General features: G+C 41.7%; 3 protein-coding genes across 23 annotated transcripts in view; 1 reads left to right on the forward strand and 2 right to left on the reverse strand.

Annotated features, from left to right (window-relative positions):
• Positions 1 to 3,840, reverse strand: part of LOC311597157 (ester hydrolase C11orf54 homolog) — a 23,290-nt gene extending 19,450 nt beyond the window's left edge. Inside the window, exon 1 of one of the 2 annotated variants that reach the window (XM_084781312.1) lies at positions 3,700 to 3,840. The gene's annotated coding sequence lies outside the window, so the exon portion shown is untranslated. Of the gene's footprint in view, positions 1 to 308; positions 332 to 3,699 lie in introns of those variants that run through there. The other variant, XM_084781313.1, reaches the window with a different exon arrangement.
• Positions 3,841 to 3,998: 158 nt separating this feature from the next.
• On the forward strand, positions 3,999 to 12,266 carry TAF1D (TATA-box binding protein associated factor, RNA polymerase I subunit D). Of its 11 annotated transcripts, XR_014779115.1 has the most exons (9): positions 5,160 to 5,524; positions 6,179 to 6,560; positions 7,615 to 7,790; positions 8,121 to 8,172; positions 8,851 to 9,915; positions 10,636 to 10,678; positions 10,887 to 10,919; positions 11,755 to 11,784; positions 12,053 to 12,266. XR_014779115.1 is itself a non-coding variant. In XM_084781315.1 (6 exons), exons 2-6 carry the CDS (start codon positions 5,457 to 5,459, stop codon positions 9,028 to 9,030), a joined length of 858 nt encoding a protein of 285 aa, XP_084637441.1. In that variant the 5' UTR covers positions 3,999 to 4,383; positions 5,431 to 5,456; the 3' UTR covers positions 9,031 to 10,804. The 11 variants fall into 11 exon arrangements, 2 of the variants coding, with proteins under 2 accessions (XP_084637441.1, XP_084637440.1); XR_014779113.1 differs by having other exon boundaries at positions 8,851 to 10,678; XR_014779114.1 differs by having other exon boundaries at positions 8,851 to 10,678; positions 12,077 to 12,266.
• Positions 12,267 to 13,049: 783 nt separating this feature from the next.
• CEP295 (centrosomal protein 295) overlaps positions 13,050 to 26,335 on the reverse strand; it is a 36,750-nt gene continuing 23,464 nt past the window's right edge. For 5 of the 10 annotated variants that reach the window (XM_084781296.1, XM_084781294.1, XM_084781292.1 and 2 more), the window contains 15 exons: positions 22,480 to 25,747; positions 21,312 to 21,471; positions 21,049 to 21,192; positions 20,361 to 20,513; positions 19,201 to 19,307; positions 18,640 to 18,742; positions 18,022 to 18,267; positions 17,003 to 17,148; positions 15,337 to 15,496; positions 14,324 to 14,916; positions 13,920 to 14,057; positions 13,671 to 13,758; positions 13,449 to 13,586; positions 13,269 to 13,362; positions 13,050 to 13,193 (listed from right to left, as the gene is read on the reverse strand). In XM_084781296.1, coding sequence (XP_084637422.1) covers positions 13,118 to 13,193; positions 13,269 to 13,362; positions 13,449 to 13,586; positions 13,671 to 13,758; positions 13,920 to 14,057; positions 14,324 to 14,916; positions 15,337 to 15,496; positions 17,003 to 17,148; positions 18,022 to 18,267; positions 18,640 to 18,742; positions 19,201 to 19,307; positions 20,361 to 20,513; positions 21,049 to 21,192; positions 21,312 to 21,471; positions 22,480 to 25,747 — 5,614 coding nt within the window. In that variant the 3' untranslated portion in view covers positions 13,050 to 13,117. Of the gene's footprint in view, positions 13,194 to 13,268; positions 13,363 to 13,448; positions 13,587 to 13,670; positions 13,759 to 13,919; positions 14,058 to 14,323; positions 14,917 to 15,336; positions 15,497 to 17,002; positions 17,149 to 18,021; positions 18,268 to 18,639; positions 18,743 to 19,200; positions 19,308 to 20,360; positions 20,514 to 21,048; positions 21,193 to 21,311; positions 21,472 to 22,479; positions 25,748 to 26,335 lie in introns of those variants that run through there. The other 5 variants (XM_084781293.1, XM_084781295.1, XM_084781297.1 and 2 more) reach the window with 4 other exon arrangements.

Consider the following 26,335-nt stretch of genomic DNA (forward strand, 5'->3'; position numbering starts at 1 on the left):
AGGAGTTGTTTCACTTTTTTCCTGGAGCTAAAAAATTATAAGATAGGTTACCAAATTTCACTTGTTTACATTTGAACTATTCCTTTTATTTATCATTTTAATAAGAAACAACTTTGAAATTTTGGTTACCAATTGAAATGGAAACCTGTCAAATTTTTACTTTAACTTACAAATAAACATAATTGTTGAGTACTTTTAACATTCAATTATTCTGGTAAGCTAACATATTATAATCTTTTATTTCCAAAAATGCACATCAAAAGCACTTTACAGAAAACAGGCACGTACATGCAAAGATCTGTACTTACCTCTCCTGTTCACGAGATGAGGCTAATAAATAACTAGAAAGAATTCAGGGAAAGAAAAGGAGGTGGGTGGAGCGATGACAGGCAGGGCCAATCACAGCACAGGACAGTCAAATCACTAGGGCATTTCTCTCTCCCAGAGCACCCTGGGAGTAGCACTCAATATTGTTAATGTAACATCTCCTTAAGTGGAATGTGCTCACGAAGCAAGTAAACAGTAGGCTTCTCTTGATTTGTTTTTATCCTTAGGCAGGATCTGTCTACCTGACGGAACTCCCCCAACTCCCAGAGGTCTCTTGTCTCTGCGTCTCTGACTTAGAAGGGAAGCTATGAGGTGTGTGTTGGGAATGGAACTCAGTCCTGTTGGAAAGCAGTACACGTTTTAATTGCTGAGCCATTTCTCCAGGTTCACATTTGCTTAGGCACAGGATTTTTTCTGATTATTTCACTAAAAAAATATTTGTGCATGCGTGCACTCGTGCGTGTTGTGTGTGTGTGTGTGTGCGCGCGCGCGCGCACATGATAATCCATCCGTGGAGGTCAGCGGATAACTATGTGGGTCCCAAGGATCAAACTCCAGTATTCAGGCCTGGTGGCAGCACTTAGCCATCTCTGGCCTGCAATTTCTCTTTCTGACCAAAGTTTCAGAACATTTATTCTCCATGAACATACCATTGCACATATTTAGTACCTAATATTTAAAGTTTTTCTTTATGTTAAATAGATGACACTGGCTTTACTAACCATTCGTTTTTATTGTCCTTTAGTTATTTAACAAATATACTTTTTTCTTTTTGGTTTTTTTTCAAGACAGGATTTTTCTGTGTAACAGCTCTAGCTGTCCTGGAACTCACTCCATAGACCAGGCTGGCCTTGAACTCACAGAGATCCTCCTGCCTCTGCCTCCCAAGTGCTGGGATTAAAGGTGTGCAGAACCACCGCCCAGCTAACAAATATACTCTTCTGTTTCAAATGAAATATACATAATTCTTGAAAATGAGCTCCAGTTGCTCTAATCATACTTGAATTACTCTAACCATATTTTTTGATTATGTGGTCTTTTAAAAAAAAAAAGATTTATTTAAGTATAGTGTTTCACCTGCAAGCCAGAAGAGGGTACCAGATCTCATTACAAATGGCTGTGAGCCACCTTATTGAACTCAGGACCTTTGGGAGAGCAGGCAGTGCACTTTTGTTTTGTGGTTTTGTTGTTGTTTTGTTTTGCTTTTTTTCCAGACAGAGTTTCTCTGTGTAGCCTTGGCTGTTCTGAACTCGCTTTGTAGACCAGGCTAGCCTTGAACTCACATGGATCCCCCTGCCTCTGCCTCCCGAGTGCTGGGATTAAAGGCGTGTGCCACCACGCCCGGCTTTATGTGGGCTTTAAAGGGACTAGGATTAGAGTGGGTCAGAACCTGGCCGGCATAGTGAAGACTCAGGAGCCAGATGCTAGGGACAAAACCTGCTAGCTTAGAGAAACAGACAAAGCACCCAGCTACCTTCCTACGCAGTTTATGTCCCAGAGGATAAACCAAAAAGCCCAAGGCCCAAAGCTTGCTTCTTCAGTGCTCAAAACATCTCTTCGGAAGAGGAATTTATTATGTGTAGTGTTCTGCCTGCATGTACACAAGCACACGCGAAGAGGACACCAGATCTCATTGTAGATGGTTGTGAGCCACCATGAAAACACCTCTTCTTATCCACACTGTCTTAAATACCCTTCAACTCAAAGCTCCACCCACTTAATCCTTGTCAGCTGGTTTCTTACTTGGCCTCTTGACCTACGGTTAATTTTATTAAATCCTGCGAACAGAAAGCTCTTGTAGTAAAGGTGTGTGCTAGGGCTGGCTGAGCCACACCATAATCATGTGTTTACAACAAACAGGAAGTTCTTAGATCAAAGGTGTGCATTAGGACTGAACCACCCCAAACAAGAAACGGGTTTTTGCTGGGTGTGATGGCCCACGCCTTTAATCCCAGCACTCGGGAGGCAGAGGTAGGGGGATCGCTGTGAGGTAGAGGCCAGCCTGGTCTACAAAGTGAGTCCAGGATAGCCAAGGCTACACAGAGAGACCCTGTCTCGAAAAACCAAAAAAACCAAAACAAACAAAAACAACAACAAACCCAAACAAAACAAAACAAAACAAAACAAAACCCCCAGGTTTTTACAGGTCACAATCTCAGGGTTCAAAACAGGATGAAACATCCTGCATCACTAGAATGCACCCCCATCTCCAGCTGGACCAATGAAGAACCAGGGAAGCTGTTCAGAGTGATCCTGCAGCATGAATTGGTCACGCTGCAATTTCGTCTTCCTCCTAGTCTGGATTTCTTCTTTCTTCCAAGTACACTGCCCACAATGGGTGGCCTACTAGTTAATTATTAAGTCTTTATGATATACTAGACTTTACCTTTGAAATGTGATTGTCTATGCGAACTCATCGGATAGCAAAGTAGGAGCAGGTATGCCCTACAACCATAGCTTGTCACCCACTCAATAAAGGTGTCTGTTATGTTCCATTAGAACTTGTTCCTGGTGGACCTGCCAGGTGTGGAAGGCCACAGACGGTTGTCAAAGGGTGCAAGGATCAAGAAGTCAAAGTAAGGCATGTGCGTTAGTTTGGAACATGGTTCCACAGCTACCGTATACAAATATACAATTGGTACAAACTATGAAGCAGGAGCCCAAACTGCGGTGATTCTCCGGCAGTGCACAACATAAGGATGATAAAATGTGCTAAAAGTTCTAATCTTTCTCTCTTTTTCTTTTTCTTTTTGCTTTCACAGCGATCCGTTAGCCTCTGCCTCCCCAAGTGCTGGGATTATAGGCACGCACCACCACCGCCAGGGTCATTTTTCTTTACTTAAGGGGTCTCACTATGGCCTAGGCTTCTCCAGGTCTGGGATTTATTGCCTAAGTGCCCAGCTATTTCTGTCTCTTGCGTTTTGAACTTTGCACTGACTGGTCCTTTCACAATACACGGGTCCTGAATGTGACAGTGTGAACCGCCCGCCCTGGAGCATTTGTACGTGCTGCTGCTCATGGGCGCGATGGCTCAAAGAGCCAGACCTCCTTACTTTCAAGGTGTGTGCAATCGGAAAGTGACGCTAAATGGTAGGCGGCTCTGCAGGCTTGCTTGTCACACAATACAGAGGTGCAGCATGGAAAAGAACTCAAACCAGCTCATTATTGAAAAGAAAGTACTGTAAAGGTTAGAACCAACCGCAACCGAACTGGTTTACACTGTTCAGTCAGATCAGGATTGGAAGGAGGCAGCTCATGCCTGCTGGAAGCTGGTTCCTGAAGGGTGGGGTGCCAAAAGCACGGGTCACCCCTTCGTATGACGAGGAACTTGGCACACTGCAGGCTCAGCCCCCACAACAAACCGACATTCACCTGACCCGCAGTGTCTTCACGCTTGCAGGAATGCCTTCTTTCCACTCTGGAACACGTCTCCTGTCTCTCTCTTCCGCTTGCTCAAGGCCCTGGGGCACAAGCCTAGTACTGCCCCACCCGGAGTCCCGCCCACCACATAGTCCACCCGCAAAGCCACGCCCACGTAGCTGTGCCCCTTGGGAGGGGGAGGGGTCAATTGGCGTTTGCTCTCGAAGTCACGCGCCACTGAGAGTTCACGCGAGATCTCAGCCTTGCCTAAGTCACTTGCCGGGCGCAGGCGCTCTCTTTTCGGCGCCGTGAAGGAGGTAAGCGCTTGTTGTTGTGCTGGGTGCTCCGGTCTGCAGCTGCTGACCTCCCCGGGGGCCACAGGGACCACGGGCTGGGGCGCCTTGGGCGGCTGACCGCGCGGAACCGGAGCTGTTGTCGGGTGAGAAACAGCGGAGCGGGCCAGGCTCCGGGGATCCGCAGGCCACGCGGGGCTCCCGGTGACTGTTGGGAGATGCCTGGGTGTATCCGGAGAAGATTTTTCTAGTGCTCTGTAAGGGACCGTGCGCTGCCTGCCCGCATCCCATACGTGCTGAGAGGCTTTTGTCCGGCGGCCCACAGCACGTGCTCGACTCAGTAGCTTCCTTTTCACCACGTGGCCCCCAAAACTTGCCGTCTCAGTTTAAAGGCAACGTACAGGTAGGAGTGATTCCCAGATAGGTTTCTACAGCGTAGTTTGCATTTATCTTAGATTTAGCCATATGTCGTCGGTGCAAACGGGCCAAACATGTTAAATTTCAGTTCTGATGAGTTAAAAAAAAAAATCAACACCCGGGTGTGGTGGTGCACGCCTTTAGTCCCAGCACTTGGGAGGCAGAGGCGTCTCTTAAAATCAAAAAAGAAAAAAAAAATATACGTAGCGGGTACTTTTCAGCCTAAGGTCTTAGTCACCAGGTTTTCTTGCCCTTGAAGGTTTTGATTAGTTTGCTTGTAGTATTTGTGTAGCCGAGGATACCTTTTAAGGTTTTTGTTTTGAAGGTGTGGGTGTTTTACCTGCCTATTATGCCTGCACCACCTGTGTGCAGTACTCAGGGAGCCCTGGGTACAGCTGTTTGTAAGCAGCCACGTGGGTGCTAGGAGTCTAATCTTAGTCAACCGGAGAATCAACAGTGTATTTAATTGACTGTGAAGCCGTCTCTCCAGCCCTATCATAAAGGCTCTTTCACATTCTCTCGGAATTACAGGCCTTGGCTGTCGTGGCCAGTAATGATTTATGTTTGAGCCGCCATGCATACCCCAACCGCTCAAGCTGAGGTGGCAGCCCACATTGTAATTAGTAATCCTATATTACTGTGTGGCTGGCTGGTGGTTCTGGCCAAACAGGTGCTCTTTTGGGGTACATTTAGAGAGAAAGCAAAATGCATTGGAATGTGCTTTCTTTGCTGTCACTTTGTAGATAAAAAGAATTGTGCAAATATATGCTGTATGTGTGAGGGTACCCAGGAAGTCAAAGAGAGCCTACCATTTCATGGAGCTGGAGTTAGGTTGCCAGTCGCCCAGCATGGGTGCTGGGAACAACCCGGAAGAGCTGGAAGGTCTGAGCTGCTTACTGGAAGGTTTTAAAAGCCTATCTAAGGTGTACTATTCGTAGTGATTTTTACGAAAGTTCACAGTGGTAAGGCGTGTTGAACTTTACATTAGAATGCTATGTGTGGAAAGGTACATCACTGAAATCTGTAATTGCAGAAAAGTGGGGAAGGCACAGAAAAGTGATGGCTCAACCAGAAGTGAATTCCAACTGCATGACATCTGATAGAGCTGGGGACATTGGAAACCAAAGGTAAGAGCTTTTGTGGGTACACTAGAGTCAGTCCAAATGTTAAATGTTTTTGAGACAAGGTCTCAATAGATATGGCTTGCCCTATCTTCCAAGAGCTGGGATTAAAGGGTTATTGCCACACGCTGTAATCCAGCATGCTTGAGCGATGGGAAGTTACTGCAATGCTTGTTAGTAAGGATAATAGAAGAACTGTTAGTCAAACTCTCGAGCTTGATGGCTCCCAATTTTAACATGTAAAAGTGGAATATGGTTTCTATTAGCAAAACTACTTTTGGGGTCATTTTTTTTCCCTAATTCTGTTGGCCTATTTTTGTCTCGTAGTGGAAGCTTTAGTGGTTAAGTGGAGCTTTTTTTTGTTTGAAAGCTTGACCATTTTAACAAGTGGTGTTTAGATATGATGGCAAGGACACAGTGCTTAACTGGGGGTTGGCTTTGGGCGGAATGTACTTGGGATTCTTAGCAGCGTTTAGATTTGTCATGTCCATGAGTGCTTTGCCTGCATGTATGTCTGTATCGTGTATTCCTGGTGCTCTTAGGTCACTAGAGGTCATAGCTCTGAAACTGGAGTAATGGATGATTGTGAGCCTTGCTACTCAAGACTGGGCATTATTATCTAGTGATATTTGAGTAATTTGAATTTAATTCTTCATTTAGTGATGATTCAACGGATAGCAGCTTATTTAAAACACAGTGTGTTCCTTCATCTACACAAAAGCAGAGAAACCCTACTGTAAAATCTGTTTTTTCACCTGCGAGTCTTGACACTGATTCATCAAGTGACTCCTCTATAGAACCAAGGCCTTTGACTTTAAAGGCTATTTTTGAAAGATTTAAGAAAAAGAAACGGAAGAGGAGGAGGAAAAAGAGAAAATATAAGCCAAAATTAAGACCAAGGGAAAGACCACCTGGAACGAGAAACAACAGAAGGCCAAAAATAGATAAGAAACAAATTAAAGACAAAGGAGCTATGTTTCCAGTCTTAGAATCTGAAAATGGAAAAGAGCCATTACCTTGGAAAAAGATATTAACATATGAGGTGAGTCCTTGTCTTAAAAAATTTATTCACTTGAGTCATTTTTATGTTTTTGGTTTTTCGAGACAGGTCTCTCTGTGTAGCCTTGGCTGTCCTGGGCTCACTTTGTAGACCAGGCTGGCCTCGAACTCACAGCAATCCGCCTGCCTCTGCCTCCCGAGTCCTGGGATTAAAGGCGTGCGCCACCACGCCCGGCGTCCATTTTTATGTATTAAGTAAACTAGAATGATTTGTTGGTGCCTCCTGCCCTCAGGGTTTCTCTGTGTAGCCTTGGCTATCAGACTCCTTTGTAGACCAGGTTGGCCTCGAATCACAGAAATCTGCCTGCCTTTGCTTCCCAACTGCTGGTATCATTTTTTCTCTCCCCCCGCCCCCTTCTTGTTTTTTCAAGACAGGGTTTCTCTGTAGCCCTGTCCTGAACTTATTTGTAGACCAGGCTAGTCTGAACTCACAGTGATTCGCCTGCTTCTGCTTCTCCAGTGCTGGGGCGTGAAGTCCCCCCTCAGTTGGTGTTTTGAGCTCTCATTGACAGTTAAAGCTAACTATGGCAAAAGCTGGAGAGATACCCAGCTCAACAGAACCAGGTCTAATTCCCTGTACCCAACCATCTGTTACCCAGGGGTTCCCTCTTCTGGTTTCCAGGGGCCAGTCATGCATACAATGCATTGACATACAGGCAAGCAAACACACACACACACACACACACACACACACACACAAACAATAACCCAGATTCTAGTTAGGTTTTTCAAAATATTTGTTGAATATAAGTGGTTCTTGGTTGGAATGTATAATCCGAGGGTTAGTGTAGGCTTTCTTTTCCTGTGTTTTGCATGTGCAAAGCTAGCCAATTTGGGTTGTCTTCCTGTTCAGCTTGTTCTTAGGTACTGTCTTAACTGTCCACGTCTGGAATTACAGTGGAACCACCAGGTACTGGTGCTTTTGAATCTGGTCCTCTTTTGATGAAAAGCCATTGACCAGCTGCTTGGTACAATTTCAAGCTTGATTATATTTGATGCTTTTAATATTTAAGGGGATTGTGTGTTCTGATTTGCAGCAAGCTGTTGCAAGAGGGTTTTTTCACCATATTGAAAAACTCAAGTATGAGTACCACCTTACAGAATGCTTGAAGCAAATGCATGCTGGGGAAGATCTAGAAAAGGAAGACCTTGACAGCCGTAGATACAAGTATATGGACGATGATGGTCCTCTTTCCCCTATTGAAGAACCATTGTAAGTTGGACTTGGAAGGGTAATTTTTGTTCATGGGGTTTGTTATTTTTTAAAGCTAATATCTTACTCCAGATTTAACTTTTTTAAGACGAGGTCTCACTACTGCTTAACATTTTTGGATTTGAACTCAAGATTTACTTGCCTCTTATCTCCCAGGTGCTGAGAGTTAAAATATGTGCATCCTATTAAATATTTAAATAGTAATAACTTCTGAGTTATATGCACAGGACATGAATTTTGGGAGGATATTTTATACTACAGGTTTTAGTAGTATCAGAAACTGGTGAAGAAAATGAGATAAGACTTGTGACACTTTATTTAATGTTACAGAACAGAAGATGAGGCAACAAATCCTGAATCTGAATGTGATATCAAATTGGTCGTAAGTGGCTGGTTTTTATTCCCATATATAGAATATAGATGTTGAATGCTGTTGTTGTTTTAGATTGCATGTACAGAAAAAAGCTTAATGTGGGAAACTAAAAAAGAATGAAACTACATTTAGAATATTTGATACTGAGGGTTTTCTTGTTTGTTTGGCTGTTCTTCCTCTTAGCCCCAAGTGTTGGGGTTCAAAGCCTTGGCTATGCCTTTACGGTTACATAGACCTTATAACAAAGTACCATACTGCTATCAACCAGCTTTGAATTTGTATGTAGTGTGTGATTCTGCATGTAGGTACGGGTACACGTTTATGGAGGCCAGAGATCAGTGTTTTGTCTCCATTTTATGAGACAATATAGACCACAGACCAGTGGATTAGCCTGCCAGCATGGAAGAGGGTAGAGATCCCTTGGAACTGGAGTAATGCATACACATGGTGGTGAGTCCTTAAAATTGAATCTTAACTACTGAGCCATCTCCAGCTCCCAGTAAAATACTTTGTGATGAACATTCAGCTGGTGTGCTGTGCTCTTAGATAATGGACATTCAGCTAGTCTGCTGTGTTCTTAGGCTGTCAGATGAGAAGATGGTGCAGGTTTAGTGAGGAGGAGATGGAGCACTCACCTACCTGTCAGTGGTAAGTTTCATTACTAACTAATTTTTCTGTTACATGCAGGAAGGCAGCTGCTTCATAATAAGCTCAGAATTCCCAAGGAAGAGACATTTAGAACAATACAAGAGTAAGAAAGAATCCACATTCTCTAAAAAAGTCCAGTTCAAAGATACCACACAACACGGAAGGGCCTGGAAAGGAGATGAACATGTGAATACCAAAGAAGGTAAAGAACACAAGTGATTGTGTACGCCAACTAGATGAAGAAACAGATAAGGCCCTGAAGAATCCAGTCTGGGAGCAAGGCTAAAACTGCTGGGGAAAGCTAATAATAAATACTTAGTACTTTTTCAGTGCTTGATTTCTAAGAGACCTTATAAGGTTTCCTGTAGCATTAGAGCAAGTGGGATTCTGAGTCTGGAAAGAGAATGCTAAGAGAAAGTCCCGCACATGTCTAGTTTCAGGAACCTCAGCCTCTTTAGTGCTTGGCCCCAAGAAGTTTAGGGGAGAATTATATCTGGCTTCCCTACATGTATATGTGTGTACTGTGCACCCTGGTACCCAAGGTCAGAAAGCATCAGGGCCCTTAGAACTGGAGTTCACTAGATTTTTACTTCACCAGCCATTGTGGAGGTGATGGGAGCTGAATAATCCTGCAGGAGCACTCTTGTCCTCACACAGCTACTTGATGCTACTGCCTGTGTGCAGGCTCCTGGCTAGGTGTGTAGGTCTTGAGTAGCCCATCTTCCCTGAAGATGCTTTGAGTGTTGCCACTGTTCGTTCTGTATAAAGCTGAGTTTCTGCCAGATATGTATGGCATAGTTCAGTAGTAGCACTTGTATGTATGTGTTTTTGTTCAGCTGGTGGACAAAGGCAGTTTAAACAGGTGCAAAAATAAATCCTCTTTTGCAACCCAGAACTCAGTGTTCAGTATGAGTTTTGATACATACAAGAAGGGATATAAGATAGCACAAGTATTACATTGATGAGGTTGACTCTAGCAATATGCTATTTATACTTTATCCCACTAAGACAATATGTTAGATGAATATTCTGCTTTTAAAGGTTTCTCTTGATTCTGAAGTCAGAATTGGAAAATACCAATGGATGGATCCTTGTTTCAGTGTTGTAAGTAGCATGTTGACATTTTCACACTTTTCATCTTAAAGGAGCTGTGTTAAATTCTTAGACTCAAACATCTTATGCTCGTACCAGTTTTATTCCCTGAGAGTTTTAGAAACTCTTAGGGTATATTTAGAATCAGTAATTTTGAACTTAGATAGGTAGGGTTAGTAGAATAAGCACTGAAGGCTGTAAGGCCTCATATCCAGAAGTTAAAATATTTCCTAAAGGGGGCTGGAGAGATGGCTCAGTGGTGAAGAGCACTGACTGTTCTTAACGAGATCCTGAGTTCAATTCCCAGCAACCACATGATGGCTCCCAACCATCTATAATGGGATCTAGGTCACTGTATACATACTCTTTAAAAATTTTTTTTTCTAAAAACTTTCTCACAGAAATTTGTAACTAAAATTGGTAGTTATTAAGAAGACCTTTTTATCAGCTTATATACTGATACTCAAAATGTGGTAAATAAGAATTTGATCTGTATCTGTCCATATAAAAGTTGGCTGGCGAGCATCACAGTTCTCAAAATGATTGGTTTTTGAGGTCTATCCCGATGGGGCTTCCCTGGTAGCCACACATCGTTGGAAACGCCTCATAGAGTAACTTGTGGTTTCCTTGACTCATGGGACTATTTATTAGATCTGTGGGAAGGAACTACATACAAGACAGCTAACAAACTATGAAACCTTAACGTCAGTCTTGGGTGTATTTTGTCTTCAGGTGCTGGCATCTGCTTCACAAAGATGAGTATTCTGAGTGTTGGGTGAGTTTTGGTGGCACTGTATGTAACCTTGGGAAATAACACAGTTACAGTTCAGATGATGAATTAAATTGTTCAACTGCTGAATGATACAGACATGAACTAAAACTTAATTCTGACAGAACTGGCTACAGCTGTTAAATCCAACCGTTAACTTAGACTGTAGTTTTATGCTGTCGTACTTTAAAAAGTCTTATGTACTATTTTCTAGGAATGAATGTGAGCAGACTCTTCAGAATTGTTGGTAAGTAAAACTAAAGTGTTTTTGGCTTTTTAATTTTAAAAATTACAAATCTGTCTTAAGCTCCAGGTGTGATGTGGTGTAAGTTCTTAGCAAAAGCATTTGCTATGTGTGTACAAACTAGAGAAAGCTTTGTAATTTGTGCCCATATTCAAATGGCAGATCAAAATGACTGGAAATGCTTGTTCAGTATAGGATCTTGTATTAGTATGCTTGTCCCACACATATAAGAGTTTGGGAGTCTGAGATGAGAAGATCCAAGTTTGAGGCCAGTCTGGGAAACAGGGAAACTTGGAAGATAATGTACTTGGCTGTGTAGATAGCTGAGTGGATAGGTACTACAGTTCAGAACCCTAGTTGGCAGGCAGGCAGATAAGACAGCCAAGTCTGGAAATACAGTATAAGAATCGATCAGGGGAAGGCACCCAACACCAACACATGTGTTCATGTAATCTACTTGTTGGATTCAGAATGAGACGGAACTCTTGATGTTGGTTATCATTAAAAAAATTCACTTCATTAGGAGCACAGCAGTGACACTTATAGAAACTGCACTGCATGGTATCTGCACTCAGCAGTTCTTTCCTTCTGGGTGTTCAAAAGACAGTGCGATAGAAATTCACTATCTGGCATCGTTGGTTTCTTGGCTTTGTGCATGTTAAACCTGGTATTTCTAATGATACAGTTTATAATGTATAAATTTGTGGACGTGGGTCCCCTTAGAGGTCAGAGTGACTGGTAAGTTTGATCTCAGTGTGGGTTCTGGCTAATAACTGGTCTTTAAGTTTGGTGGCAAGTGTTGGTAACCTGCTGAATGCACTGCTCCTTTTCTTCTAAGGTGTTAACAAATGAAGCCTACTGTAGAATGGTAAGCCATTGCTTCTGTTTCTTCTTACTGTCCTTATTTGAGTAGATGCATAATGTATGAGATTCGGGAACTTTTACTGAGCCTCATTCTATGTAAGAATGGGCACTGTTGGTCAAGTGTCCAGAATTAGTCAATGTGGCTAAATTAAGACACAGGTCATGCTTCCATCACAGCAGCTATATTACAGTGGTGACAATGAGACCTGTAACATTTGCCTACTTAACTACATTCTTGAATGTGAGCACATATTAATTTATTCATTTCACAGTTCTTTCTATGATCAATCTTTTAGGTTTCTAAATTGAAGAAATCATCTGAAATCTTCTGGTAAGATGCTTTTAAAAAGTACAGCATAATAAGTCACTGCTGGGGTTGAAAGACACTACCACAGATACTGGTCCATGATGTTGTGATGATGGGCAAAATGTTCAACTGCTCTGAATGGGCTGAGTGAAAGTAGCCTTTCTGAACATCTTTCCTGGGTAGTGTTCAGATTCTACATATGCAGACCTGGGGACCCCTTCAACCATGGGAATCCTCTTGGATTCAAGGTTGGAGTTGCATAGCCGTCTTTACCATTAGGGCTTATGCATGCGAGCAAGATGGGCTTTTGTGTATGTAGCCCATGTGGGTATGAATTAACACTTTTAAAAACTAATCTTATTACCCACAGGCTGAGAACCTTGAAGTTGTCATAGCTATATTTAAACCAAGGAATAAATAAAGGCAAGTAATAGTCATTACTTCTTTTTATAAGTCACAGTGCTTTTTATAATGGTCATTACCAAGGCTTTTAGAATGCAGTTTCTCATTTGCTGTGGACATGACCATAAAAAAATTCCCGTTAGGTTTTCTATGTGCTACTTTGCTAGCATTAAGTTAACCTGTTGGGGACATTTTATTGCTGGTGAGCAAATCTTTTTCCGTCAGCTGATTTTTCCCATGTTTTTCTTGTGCAGGGCTGAAAAAAAAAAAGCACACTGGGCCATTTTTGAGGTATGTATGGTAGGGGGCAGGCAGTGAAGGTCATTTCAAAGAGGGCTTGTTGGACTGTAAAACCAAAAGCTCTTAACGCTGTGACCACAGATTGATGTTCTCCACAGAGCAGAACAGGCACTTGATAGTGCTGTGTTTTTCTGAGAAGATACATGCATTTTCCTGAATCACAAGTTCTGAAAGTTAACTTACAGCATTTTCTCTTTTAGGGCTGTTTTCAGAAATCCTGAATGTGAACACATGTGACCTGGATGTGTAAAAGAAAGGACTCTTCCTTAAATAAAAATTTATTGACTTTACAATAAATATGTCTAGTTTTTAAAAGAAAACACTCTTGCTATGCTTTGGGCACAGACGTCTTGCCTTGCTTTTCTTGTCTTTGCTGTCTTGCCTCAGCTAGCTGCCTGTGTAGTCTGTAAGAGAAGCATGTAGGATTTAGTGTGGCCAAATGGGCAAAATACTAAAAACAAGTAGACAGCAACAAATACCTTAGTGCTCTTTGGTGTGTGCGGGCTTGTGCAGCTTTTCTCTCTTCAGGAAGAGATACTCTGCTCACACCCTTCAGGCGGCTTAAGGATGAACCTGAGAAGCAGTGAGTAAAGGAGCCATCAGTTTCTTATTAGGTCATAAGAAAAGTCTTTTTGATCTCTTATTTTAAGCAAACATACCTGTAGGTATTTTCTCTTTAGCTATTTTGGCTTGAAGGAGCCGAGCTTTATTCCGCAACTCTCTTTGTCTCTGGTAGGATAGCTCCATGAATGTCCTTTTTCTTTTCATAAATGCATCTTGTAAACTACATGGTATGGCTGTAAGTTTTAGAGGGAAATTATTCATAAATGTCCTCGCTTTACACTGCTGGTTGTGTGTAGGGGCTAATAAAAGGGGCTTACCTGAAGGTGCTGCTGTGGACTGTTCTACACAACACTCTGACACAGCTCCATAGCCAGAAGTTTCGGTCGTAGGCAGAAATGTGCTTGCCTAATTCCAATAAAGTCACTTGGCTTTGTGTACAGGAAAGCTTGCCTAACCTCAAACCAAATCTTACTTTCCTCCCATAGCTCCAGTCAGAGGGGATATAGTGATAAGTCAGGATTCTACTTCTAGCCATAGAGGCTGTACCACAGGGCTAAGATATTTACCTGGAAAGGGCTCTGTGCTTCATTGTCTTTCTCTTCAAGGGTTAAGTTTGCAAGATCGGTTTCTGTGATGCTGATGTCACTGGTGCTTACTAGAGTAAGATCTGGTTCTTCCATTATGCCATAGCCAGATTCTGTTTCCTGTGTAGCAATCCAAAGTGAAGACCCTGTCACATAATGCTGGTGTATGGGAGTAATGACTATGAGGGTTGCCCTAAATGTAGAAAGACCTCAATTTATGTACTCGAGGCTGGCTTTGAACTGTGCCATAGCAACAGGCCAATCTTGGCCATCTCTACCATTTCAGTGAAGCTCCAAGCCAAGCTGCTAAGTTTGGAACTAAGCAGCCTCTGTACGAGCTGAGCTAAACTTGGGTTTTCAAATTGCTACAGTGCTGTTCTACTTACCCAGACTGGAATAGGGCTGCGAAATGAGTAAGACTTAGAATTCACAATGTGCTCTGTTTGTGCTAGGTGAGGTCCCTTCCTTAGAACTTTTGTAGCTTCAGTTTCAATTATGTTCTGAGTGGCCTTTTCATTTTGAATGTTCAATGAGTCAGGCCCCTGAACTGAAGTTTCCATCTCCACTGTTCCTACATACAACTTAGAGTCAATTCCTTCTACATTTTCATCTTCAACGAGTCTTTGGCTTTGTGACATCGCAACTGCTTTTCTTGACAGTTCTTCAAACTCCAGAGTTTCTTTGTTTTCTAGTTGCTTTACTGAGCACTCACTAGAGGTGGAACCACGTGGAGTGCTGTGCTGCAGGTGTAACTGATCAAATACCTCAGATGAACTGCAAGCTGAACTCAAGTTTTCTGCCAAAGCCTGGAGATAGACTTTTTTCTTGCTCTGTAATATTTCAGTCTGCTCAGAATAGTTGTGGCTTTCCACACTTTGGGAAGTGCCTCTTGCTTCAATGCTATAGATACTGGGCAGATCAGCATGTTGGCTTTCCTGTGATAATTCTGGTAGAAGTTGCTGAAAAGACTCTTCAGATCCTGCATTTAGAAAATGTACAAAGTCAGCATAAACACTGGGTAGTCACATTTTAAGTAAACTGCAAATAGGTTTTATGACCTACATTTCTTAGAAGGAAAAGTGCAATGAATGAGCTGTATTCTAAATTCCATGGTTATTGGACACTAAGGATATTGCCATTAAGAGTTCTGAACTTAAAATTCAATGGATATGTGTATGCATGCAGAGTTCTACAAATACAGGACTACATAAAGTCTGGTGGAGGAACTTCCATCGTGTGAGACTCAGGTCAAGTATATATTACATGATTTAAAGAAAGGAATAGAACCGTGATGGAGAAAACCAAAGGGGACAGATTTGAGAGGTGAAAATGGGCCCAAATGCCAAAAGAAGTGGGAGAGAATCTTCAGGTTAACTTTGTCTACCTTGGTCACACATACCCTCAACAGCAGAAGTCTGAGCTGCGGCATGAGCCAAGTTAACATCTAGTTGATGGTTTAGCCTTGAGTTAGGAGACTGCAAGCCGGTCCTCAGTGCTGTGAAGCAAATTGTGCTTGTGGGTGATGCCTTAACATGTTTTTCAGAGCAAAGTTCTGAGCTCTGTTGAGAACAAATAAAGGCTGAAATACATATTCTATATTACCAGTCAAATCAACTATTTTTCCTTAATTATTCCAGTCATGGTCCATCCTGAATCAGGTACCTTCTTAGTAGCTTTTGGCCTCCATTCCTGAAAGATGAACTAGCAACCTGCACCCTGCTCAGAAAGCTGTAGTTGCTGAGATAATTAATGGCTTGCTTTGGGGAGAGGGATAGTGACATAGCTAAAGGGAGTGAAGCAAGTTTCTCATTTTAAAAGTAACTGCCACACCTTTGATTTGGCTTTTAAGCCTGGTGATCTACTTATAGTTTGAATTGAGCCTGTGGTTTTTTGTCTTTCTCTACCACCCAGTGGTCTTAGAAACACTGTATACCCTTGCTCCTTAGTGCTGGGAAATGAACACAAGACCTTATGCTCTAGTCTAAAGCCACAAACCTGTGAAAAAGATTTAAAATAGATCACTGAAATTTTTTTTTTTTCCTGACAAATAGAAACCACAAAATGTTAGTCTGAACCAAAAAGTCAGTCTGCAGGATTGGTGACTTAGCATACAAAGGCCAACTGTAGCCCAGCCCCATAGTATAAGAAGACTGTCCTTTGACCTTGACACGTATGCCGTACCTCAGGCTGACCCATACATGTGGTGCACACACACTAAAAGTAAAAAGCCACCAGGCTACAGAATAATGAAGTTATTCTGTCTGATCAACTGGAAGGAGACATTTTTAAATTCCATTAAATCATGTTTACCTATTTTAAGTATGTTAAATAAGATTGTTTTATATGAGTAAGAAGTAAAACCAAAACTACAGAAGAATTCTTAGCACTTATGGCTAGAAATGAGGCATCTAGCTGCCTCCATCAGCTTCCAACTTCTTGGATTTCAAATGTGCATGACCTGTTTCAACATCAGAAAAACTTGGAAAATCAGGATGTGTGTGTCTGTGTACACACTAAGTTGTCTAAAAAGCCAAGATTCTGTTTAATTAGGGGTGTGTGTGCTAGGGGGAAATGCATAGTTTTTAAGGGATGCAATCTATAGTGTATTAATATTTAAAACAGTAAAATATACCAAAACTGATCCAAATGAAATGAGTAAATATACATGTGTATATTAACATTTTATTAGTTTCTTGCATTATGTACAGAAGTTTAGTCATTCCCATCCCTTTCTCCTCCCACTGAGCCCTTCTTAAAACAAGCCCCACTCCTACTTTCATGCCCTTTGTGTATATGTATGGATGAGTGACCACTGACTTTAACCAGGGTTGCTTGGAAGGTTATTTGTTGGAGCAAGGGCATCTGAAGAAAATGACATCCTTTTCTATGATTCTAATGGCCTGCCAACTTTTCTACAAAAGATTCAGGCTGGACATGGTGGTGCACATCTATAATCCTAGCACACAGGAGGGTCAGGCTGAGTCAGCAATATATCAAATTTCAACTTGAACTAGAAAAAGAAAACAAAACACCTGTCCATCAATACTCACTGCAATGAACTTTACCTGGTAAAAGTCTCTGTTGTCTTGAGAAATCCCAGAAGATGATGACAAGTCAAAATCTAGATGTGGTTCTAAGGGTTTAAAGAGCTGACGATGCAAGTGTGGAAATAAGTGTTCCAATTCTGGAAAGTCAAGGTTCACAGCTGGAACTTTAAGAAGAAGGGGGAAAAAAGCTATATTTAAAAGCCTGCAGTGAAGCCTGGGAACCAGCGCTAAGAATGTAATCATTAGAGCGTTTATACATTTCTAATGCATCAGGGTTACTTTTAGTTGCACAAGATGCATTCAAAATAAGCCCCATCATGACTGTTCCCCAGGTAGAAGAAATGGAATTTTCTAGTGACCAAAGGTTATAAGGAATGGCAAGCCACCTAAGGCTATGTGGGGAAGCTTTAGCTATATGAGCTCTTAGCTGACTTCATGATTAATGATTTAAAGAGAATGCTCATTGTCTTCCTTGTTGCTGGAGCCCACATAGTACTGTTTGTGTGTACTATCTTAGTTAATTTCAGCATCTTTTATGGAAGAGGAAAAAGGTAAATTAACTTCTCTATGGTCCCTGCTTTAATTGTAGTGGATAAAGAGCTGTCCTCATTAATTTTCTCGTTAGGTTCTTCAAGCCTTTTAATTAAAAAAATAATAACATTCATTCATGTGTGTGTGTGTGCGCGCGTGCCATGGTATATATGCCACAATGCTTGTATGCTTGTATGTAGGTCAGAGATAACCTCTAAAAGTTAGTTCTTTCCTTCTACCATGTGGGTTCTGGGAACTGAGTTTAGTCAGGTAGGTCATGAGTTGATAGCAAGGACCTTTAATACCAAGACATCTCACTGGTTCATTTATACTTTTCAGTTAGAGTGCTCCCAGATGGCCTGTCTCATAAATGCCCTCAGTATTACTAGTGGCATAAATGACATACACACCATATAAAATATGAAGCATAAGAAATACTTAAAACTAAAAAGGATGAAAGGTGAAGAGTTTTAAAAAGTTAATATATTCTTTTAAAATAATGTTACCCTGAAAATCTCTTTTTTCAGGTATCAATTTTGCTTCACTTATATCCTTGTCTATGATCTGCTGAACATGCATGTGATCGGGTCCGCTTTCTTCCTTTGTAAGCAATGGAGATTCATGAGCACCTAGGGAGTGCTGCTGCTGATAAATAACTTGTGTTGAAGGGACTGCACAACTAAGAGGATGGGTGTCTTCTTGCTTAATGACAGATTCTTGTTCTTGATGCTCTGTCTGTTCTGAAAATGACTCTGAAATTGAGTGTAATGAAAACATTTAATTAACATTTATAACAGTAATTTAATGTCTGGATACCTCCTCACAAATATAATGTCATAGTAATATAGTAATATTAATATATATTTGTAGAATATATATTTGTAGATTTGTAGAACCAAGATATCTTTTCATTTCTTCTAAATGGGAAAATGTGCCAGAGTACACATGAGATTTTTGTCATTTTTAGAAATATTACACTGTAAGTTATTCTATTCGACAGTGATGCTTTCCTCTGTGGACTCAAGATGGCTTTCCCCCCAAACATCCCCTGGGGTGGTATTTCTCTATTACCATATTGCAGTTCAGCCACTGCTCCTCCTTCAAAAACAAATGTTTGATAGTACCTGGATCTGTGAGGCTCAAATCTGTGATTTCATAACTTAAGAAGCTTCCAGTAGAAACAGTTACTGAAGTTAATAGCTCCTGAGAATTCTCTTGTGTTTCAGCCTAAAATTTCAAAGGTAAGAATTAGATCATGATCATAAAACATCTAGAAAACCCACAAACCATCAACATTGCCAGTTGTCAATTCTGAGCTCAGGTCAAGTGTAGAAACCTTCATAGTGACAAAACTCAGTTCTAAAACCTTTTCATCATTGCTCAGAAATGATTGCACGCACATGCGTGCGCACACACGCACACGCACACGCACACACACACACACACACCATTCTCTCACCATACTCAGACCCTAATTATTTTAAGCTATTTTGTAGTTTTGCTTCTCAGAACTACAGAGATCATGCACCAAGCCGACCAAAAGGTCTTCTGATGCTCAGATTTGGCTATTTTCATCATTGATCCACTTCAGTAGATCTCAGAGAACAGACTTTTAAGTTTTAAACAAACTAAGCAGAAATGCAAAACCAAACTGCTTAATAAATTGTAACTGTAGTATTACTGACCTTACCATCTGGCTTCATAATTGGACCCAGGTAGGTACACACTTCTTCTTCTGAGACAGCATGACTCAATATTGCATGATTCTCAACATCAGATTCCTTATCTTTAACTAAAATGTGGATTGGAGGGTTCAAATTAGGGGCAGGGGAAATTAAGACAAAGTAAGTGTTAGCACCAAAGGGCATCATTCCCCGCATTTCTACACCTTGTTTTTATATTTTGCTTCTTAAAGTTGCCTTACCTCAGGCCAAAGGAAAAAAGATCAGTTTATTTACTATAATACTCAGTAAGAAAATACTACTTAAAGAAAAAGAATGTAGTTGTCATTGCTAGTCCAGTGGTAAAATTCTTTTAAAATATTTAAATATCAACTATAAAATTGGGAGAGTCCGAAATATATCAAAATATTTAAAATGATAATGTCCTGTACTTTTGTTTCAACTGCAACATAAAAAGCAGATGTTGGAGTCACCCCTCTATGAGTCCTCCAACAGAAGTCTCTCATGTTCTGTGTTATGCTTTGGCTACAACTCATATATCAATTACCTGTGTTTAAACCAAGCTAAGATAAAAAGAAACCCTAGAGAGATAATGACTTAAAAAACAAGTCACAACAAATAAAGTGGTATCGGAGCTCTGCTTTGTGGGCCAGCAAGCAATATTGCAGCCGTGCATCTATATGGAGCTATAAACTTAAAAGCAAGGACATTAACTTTGGTTGCCTTTGGGTGGTGGAATCAACTGACTTAAAAAATTCTTCATAATGTTTACAAGTATCATGAAGCACTCTCTTTTCAGAAGACAGTATTTCCTGGTACTGTATTTACAATGTGGCCTGCAGGGTTGCTAACTCATCAAAGCCTGTACACTCCTCCTAATGGTACTCGATGAGACAGTTTAACAGTAAGAACAGTTCCTAGCACGTGGGAGAAAGAGACAGAAGGATCACCATGAGGTCCAGGGCAGCTTGGTCCATACATATCCCAGCCTCACCATCACGACTGTTAATGACTGCATAAATCAGGAGAGCATGGGTGTACTTACAATAATCAGATTACCTACTATTACCAAAACTAATTACCACTATTGCATAGAACCTAATACCCGCCCTTTGTCCTTATGTCCTTGTGTATCACACTTCAACTTCCAACGTATCTCTTACCTGCTTCATCACTGTCATGGCTTCTGCTGTTCTCTTGGGCAGGTGGTTGGTGACAACCAAATGGATCCCTTGCCAGTAGGCTCCCCAGAAAACTCTGTTCTCTGCTTACTGAGACCCTTAATGGGTCTCGGTCTTGATAAAAATCTGATTTCCCTGGGTAGAAAAAACAAAAACAAAAAACAAAAAAACTGACCCATTAAATTTCCAGTTGCTAAAAAGAAAATGGCTACTTATTTTTAGATACATTTATTTTATTACGTGTTTGAGTGTTCTGTCTGCCTGTATGAAGTGCAGTGCCCTTGGAGGCCAGAAGAGGGCATTAAATCTTATGGATCTGGAATTAAAATAATTGTGTGCTGGGAACTGAGCATGGGTTGTCTTAACAATAAATGCTCAACCTCTGACCCACCTCTCTAGTGCATAAATGGCCACTTTTGGTGGTGGTGTGTGTGTGGGTGCGTCTTATGGTCTGAAAAATACGTTATGTGTAGAGGTCAGAGTCGGTTCTCTCCACCTGGGAACCAGAGACTGAACTCCAGCTATCAGCATTGTACAGTGAGCAGGAAATGCTTTTTACTTGGTAAGCCATCTCTCTGGCCCCTTTTACAAGTACTCAAGTACATTTTACTGTTCTATGAAAAGAAAGCTAGCAAACTAATAAGATATTGTATTGTATTACACTGTTTACCTGGCATGGAAGTCCGGCCACCTCCTGGTGACTCCACCTCCTGTATAGTACTAAGCTCATGCTGGTTTAAGTCCAAACCACATTTAGCTTTGGAGACAGGCGGCTTTGAGGCTCCTCCACTCAGTGCATTGTCCAGACTCTCACCTATTAGGCCAAGGACAGGTTAAGCAAATGAAACTTTGTGAACACACAGCAAGTGTTTCTTCAGCCAGCTAGCTGCAGGGATGAGGGCAAAGATCAGAAGACAACAGGGATAATCTTACCACTGTGCTCAGCATGGACATCTGCTAAACGTGGCTGCTCACCACTAGAGCTCCCCTGACCTGAGACTCCCCAGGCAAGGCCTTGGATGTGAGGAAACCACCCTCTGAGCTGTTCTGTCTTCTGCATTTTCAAGTCACTCTCACCTGTGGGCGTCCTTGCCTGAAAAAGTGGGTAGGAAATGAGGATGGTGTGAGTTAAGGAGTCATGTGAAGAATCCATGAGATTTAAGTCTCACTTCTTAAGTCACCTGCATTACTATAGCAGTTTTCCCTGTGTCTGTAATCCGCCAACCTCATGGGCCCGGCAAAGTACTTGGAAAACACCATGAATTTATGATTTCCTTTTGCTAACTCTAAAGTTCCTGTAACTGTTTTTACAGTGGAACATGCTATTCAGGAAAACCTGAACCCATATCCCCAGGTAGAGCTCAGAATAAACAATCTGTATTTTATGTTGACAGATCTACTTCCAACAGTGAAGGAGTAAAGGCCCAGTATAAAGTACAACCACATTACAGCCCCACCTGCAAGCCCTGGCTTCCTCTGCATCTCTTGACAGACTAGACCTCAGCATTTCCCTTTGCTTTTTCCCCCATTACTTTTCCTTCACAATTTTAGGAATTTTACATTCTGGACTCAAGTGCCTCCTGAACATCTAGAGGCTGCAGAACTCTGTTTGCACTAAGAAACTTAAGAAGTGGCCTAAAATGGAATAGACCCACTTTAGGCATGTGTGTGAGTGAGCACATCAGTCTCCTCAACAACTCGAATGTAAGCGGCATCAGTAGGTCTGGCCTCTATTAGCCTATCACCATACCAGCTATACCATTATGTCATTGGGAAAAAACAGAACACAGATTGATTTATATATAAATGTTAACAAAAACATTAGAGAACAGCATCCGACACACTATAAGAAAAATTCTGTTAACCAGTCCTTCTTACAATTTTTATCTGGTGTAGTGAGAACCCACTGCAACAAAACTCATAAATGAAGATGGATATTCTTTAATGTTGACTATATTGAAAATGACTCTGTAAGAGAGATACATTTCTGTTTTAATTTCCACACTCCCAATAAACTAAGGAGAAGGTAGGTTTAGGATTAAAATGGAATTCGGTTTAAGCATCTACTATGTAATGCTGAAGTTTTAAATTTAGAACATACCTGACTGACATTAAAGAAATCTTTCAAAGTCTCTCTGTGTTTCTGGATTTGCTGCTGCAAGACTGTCTGTGTTTGCACAAGTGATTCTTTTTGGGCTTTTTGCCTAGAGTGTAGAGCTTCTCTTTGTACATTCAGCTGCTTCTGAAGCCTCCTGGTGTCTTGCTGGGTTAGGGCAAGCTGGGAAGGACTTAAAAGTCTGTCCTGCAATCTTGGGATCATGGCTTCATTAGAAGGAGCCGCCTCTCCCTCTCTAGATAAATATAACTCACAGATGCGCTTAGATTTAGCCTCTGCAAAAGGTAGTGGAATGAATGGCTGATCTATTGCCTTGGACAGAGAGAGAGCATGGAGGAAATGCTCAGGAGAGCCACTTCTGTTCTGGCAGTTTTGTTCACGTAAAAGCACCTCTTTATCAAACATCGTTTCTACGTCCAACTGCACTGCCTGGATATCTTGCTGAGGCAGAAGAGGCTGTGAAAAGCGTAGACATTCACCACGGGACCTGGACATCTCAATATCATCTTTTTTGGCTGGAAGAGACTGTAGGGTCCCTTCAGAGCTGGCAACGGGCAGTGCTACCTGGGATGGGAATAAAGAGGAGCTAATTTGTTTAGAAGATACCCTTTGCTCCAATTTATTTAACCTTTGCAAAAGCAGTTCCTCTTGTATTTCCTGGCCAGATCTAATGACTTTCCTTTGCTCATCTAGCTGCTGTTGAAGTGCTTTCAAATCACCACGATGAGGTTGGATGAAACACTCAGCAGACATCTCTTCAAATTTACATGGTCTGGGAAACACCAGCTCTTCCTGGGCTTTCTCGGGAGAATAAAAGGAATTTGTTTGTGCATGAAGGTGTTCTGGCTGTGCAGTTGGATTATCCGGCTGAGGTAAAGCAGTATGTGATAAACCCAATGCCCTGCCAGGCAAACCCAGCATCTCAGAACAACCCAAAGATACAGCATCATCACTGCTGGTTGAATGCTCTTGTGTTTGTTCAGAGTCAGAACGAGGGAATGAAGCCAGTGAATGCTGTGGTGTCAGGAGAGAAGATGGAGCAGCCTGCTCTGGAAATATTCGTTCCTTCCTCTCTCTCAGTGTTTCTCTAAGAACTTCTTGTCTAGAGTGAATGACGGCTTCCCTTTGTGTAGCTAGCTGTTCTTGAAGGGCCTTCAGACTGTCCTGCTGAGGCTGGATAAGTCGGGATATCTTTAAAAGTCTATCCTGCAATTCTGGTAGCTGAAGATGGCTTGATGTGACTTTACTGTCGCTGTCTGTTGAGAGAGGTTGCTGTGTTGTACCAGAGTCAGCAGAAGATGGCAGTCCTAATGAGGGTATGACGGAAGAAAAGCCTGTCTGTTGAGAAGATGAATTTTCCCGAGTTTGGAGACTAAACTGGAAGCTCTCTTTGTCTGTGTCTACCCATTCTTGGTGTTCCTGCAAATTATCTTGTAGAGGGAATGTATGTTGTGAAAATCTAACTAGTCTTTCCTGAAATCTTGGAGTCTTAACATGGCTTAAGAGATCTGTCCTATCACTCGTGACTGATAGACACTCCCGGGTCCTTTCCCATGTGGCTGCTTGGGATGGAGAAGACAAGGCGCCAGTCTGTTGAGAACAAAGTCCTTTTTCTAGTTCATTTTGTTTGTGTGCAAATTCCTGAATTTCTTTGCTAGCACCAAGTATAACCCTCTGAATTTGTGCCTGTTCCTTCTCAGATGAATATAGTTCCTGGAACCTCTTCAGCCCAGCCTCTGAAACTGTATAAGAAACATCTGAATGCTGAGAAGCCACCAAGGAACGTGACTTTACTGGCCCAGCCTCACTCTCTCGCACACCTCTTTCTCTATGTAGAAGTAAAGCCTCTTGAGACTCATGTCTAGGCTGTATAATATCCCTCTGTGTAGCCAGCCGTGCTTGCAGCAACTTTAAACTATTGTGGAGAGGCAGGCTCTGCTGTAGAAAACCTGAAGATCCATCCTGAGAACTTGAGATTTCAGACTGGCTTGGGAAAAGCCCTTTCTTGTTTGTAAGTAAAGGCTGTTCCTGGATTTTTCTAGATTGTCTATCAGCCAATGTTAGGGAACTAAATGATTGCTGAGCCACTTGATTGCTGAGCCAAAAAGGCCCAGCCTGTTCAGAACATACAATTTCATCCAGCTTACTCTGTTTATGTGCAAACAAGACCTCCTGGGCTTCCCGCCTAGCCTGAAGATTATCCTTCTCAACATTGATCTGTTCTCGGAGAGATTCTGAATTAGTTTGTCCTGATGAGATAGGTTGCGAAAAGCCCCAAAGCCTGTCCACAATGCCTGAGCAAACAGTGGCATCACTTTCTGTTGAAGATACCTGGATTTTTCCTGATTCAGCTGAGGCAGATGGCAGTGAAGGAAATAAACTTCCAACCGATGAAGGGAGGAATACTGGGAGACCAGTGTGCTTTTCCAGCTCTTTCTGTGTACACAAAAGCAGCTTTTCCTGAGCCTTTTGTTTTGCTTGAAGAATTTCCTTCTGTAGTTTTAACTGTCCTCGGAGAACCTTTAAGTCACCCTGCTGGGCTCTGAGAGTCTCCGAGGATGACAGAGGCTGATCCTGTGTCTGACTGATTATAAACTGGTTTATGGTTGTAAAGGGTTTCTGAATTTTTCCAGATTCAAGTTTAATTGGGATACTAGTAAAAGAAGGTTCAGGTACCAGAAAAGATGGTTCAATTGGCTTAGAAGATATATTTTTACTATCCTCTGATGACATTTGTTGGGAATCTAAAGTTTGACAAGTTATTGCCCTGGTCAGTTTAGACACTTCTCCAGCATCCTGTAATGTTTGTGGCTTATCATAAGACAGAGTCCTTGAAAGTGCATGATAATCTTCAGGGATGAACTTACAGTCTCTCTGATGCATTTCTGTCTGAGAGAATTTCTGTCGATCTTCCTGTGTTTCCACAGACTGCTTAGCTAACATATCTGATGCACTCATTTCTCCTTGTCTCTGTGGAAAGTGAACCTGTCTTGGTAACTGAATATGGCCCTGATTGAACACAGGGATCGGTGAGGGTTGCACAGGTTGATATTTTTTAGGACTCAGCTTCAGTCTCTGGCTTGGATCCCAATGCTCTGATACAGCAGCAGGCTTCTGGGATTTCTGTGGTGGCCCTGATACAATAGAATCAGGTAGCAGTGATGCGGCTGACAGGGATGGGCATCTTTCTTTTAATATAGTTTGGTATTCAAGTAATCGTCTCCTGGCAGTTTCAACAGACTGCTTATGTAACCTATCAAAAACAAATATAAAAACAAATACTACTAGTTTGTAATTAAACAAACAAACAAACAAAACCTCAAACTCTCTAATTTTGTTTTTTGAAGGCAGGGTTTCTCTATGTAGCCTTGGCTGTCCTAGACTTGCTTTGTAGATCAGGCTGGCCTTGAACTCACAGAGATTCACCTACTTCTGCCTCCCAGAGTGTTGAGATTACAGTCACGTGCTACCACGCTAGGCCAAATTCTCAAATTTTAAATATTAAAACCTCTAAGCAGCTGGACATGGTGGCGCATGCCTTTAATCCCAGCACTTGGGAGTTTGAGGCCAGCCTGGTCTATGAAGAGAGTTCCAGGACAGCCTGGGCTATTACACAGAGAAACTCTGTCTTGAAAAACCAAAAACCAAACCAAACCAAACAAACAAAAAACCTTGTAAGCAGCAATCTAAGGTTGGCCATATTCACTGTGGAAAAAGTACTAACATTCCCACTACCCTTGAAGAAAACACCATGCCAATTTCTAAGGGAATCCCAATTACATCTTTATATGCAACAAATAAAAAAATCTCAAAAGTATAGCATCCTGTTTCACAGAAGTCA

The sequence above is a fragment of the Acomys minous genome (genome assembly GCF_964271855.1).
Source record: "Acomys minous genome assembly, chromosome: 5".
Lineage (NCBI taxonomy): Eukaryota > Metazoa > Chordata > Mammalia > Rodentia > Muridae > Acomys > Acomys minous.

Bases quoted from the DNA above. Each gene is read 5' to 3' on its own strand.
- TAF1D (XM_084781315.1), top strand. From the start codon at position 5,457: ATGGCTCAACCAGAAGTGAATTCCAACTGCATGACATCTGATAGAGCT. The intron at 5,525-6,178 runs GTAAGAGCTTTT...TTCTTCATTTAG, and splicing joins GGGGACATTGGAAACCAAAG to TGATGATTCAACGGATAGCA. The intron at 7,791-8,120 runs GTAAGTTGGACT...TTAATGTTACAG, and splicing joins TCCCCTATTGAAGAACCATT to AACAGAAGATGAGGCAACAA.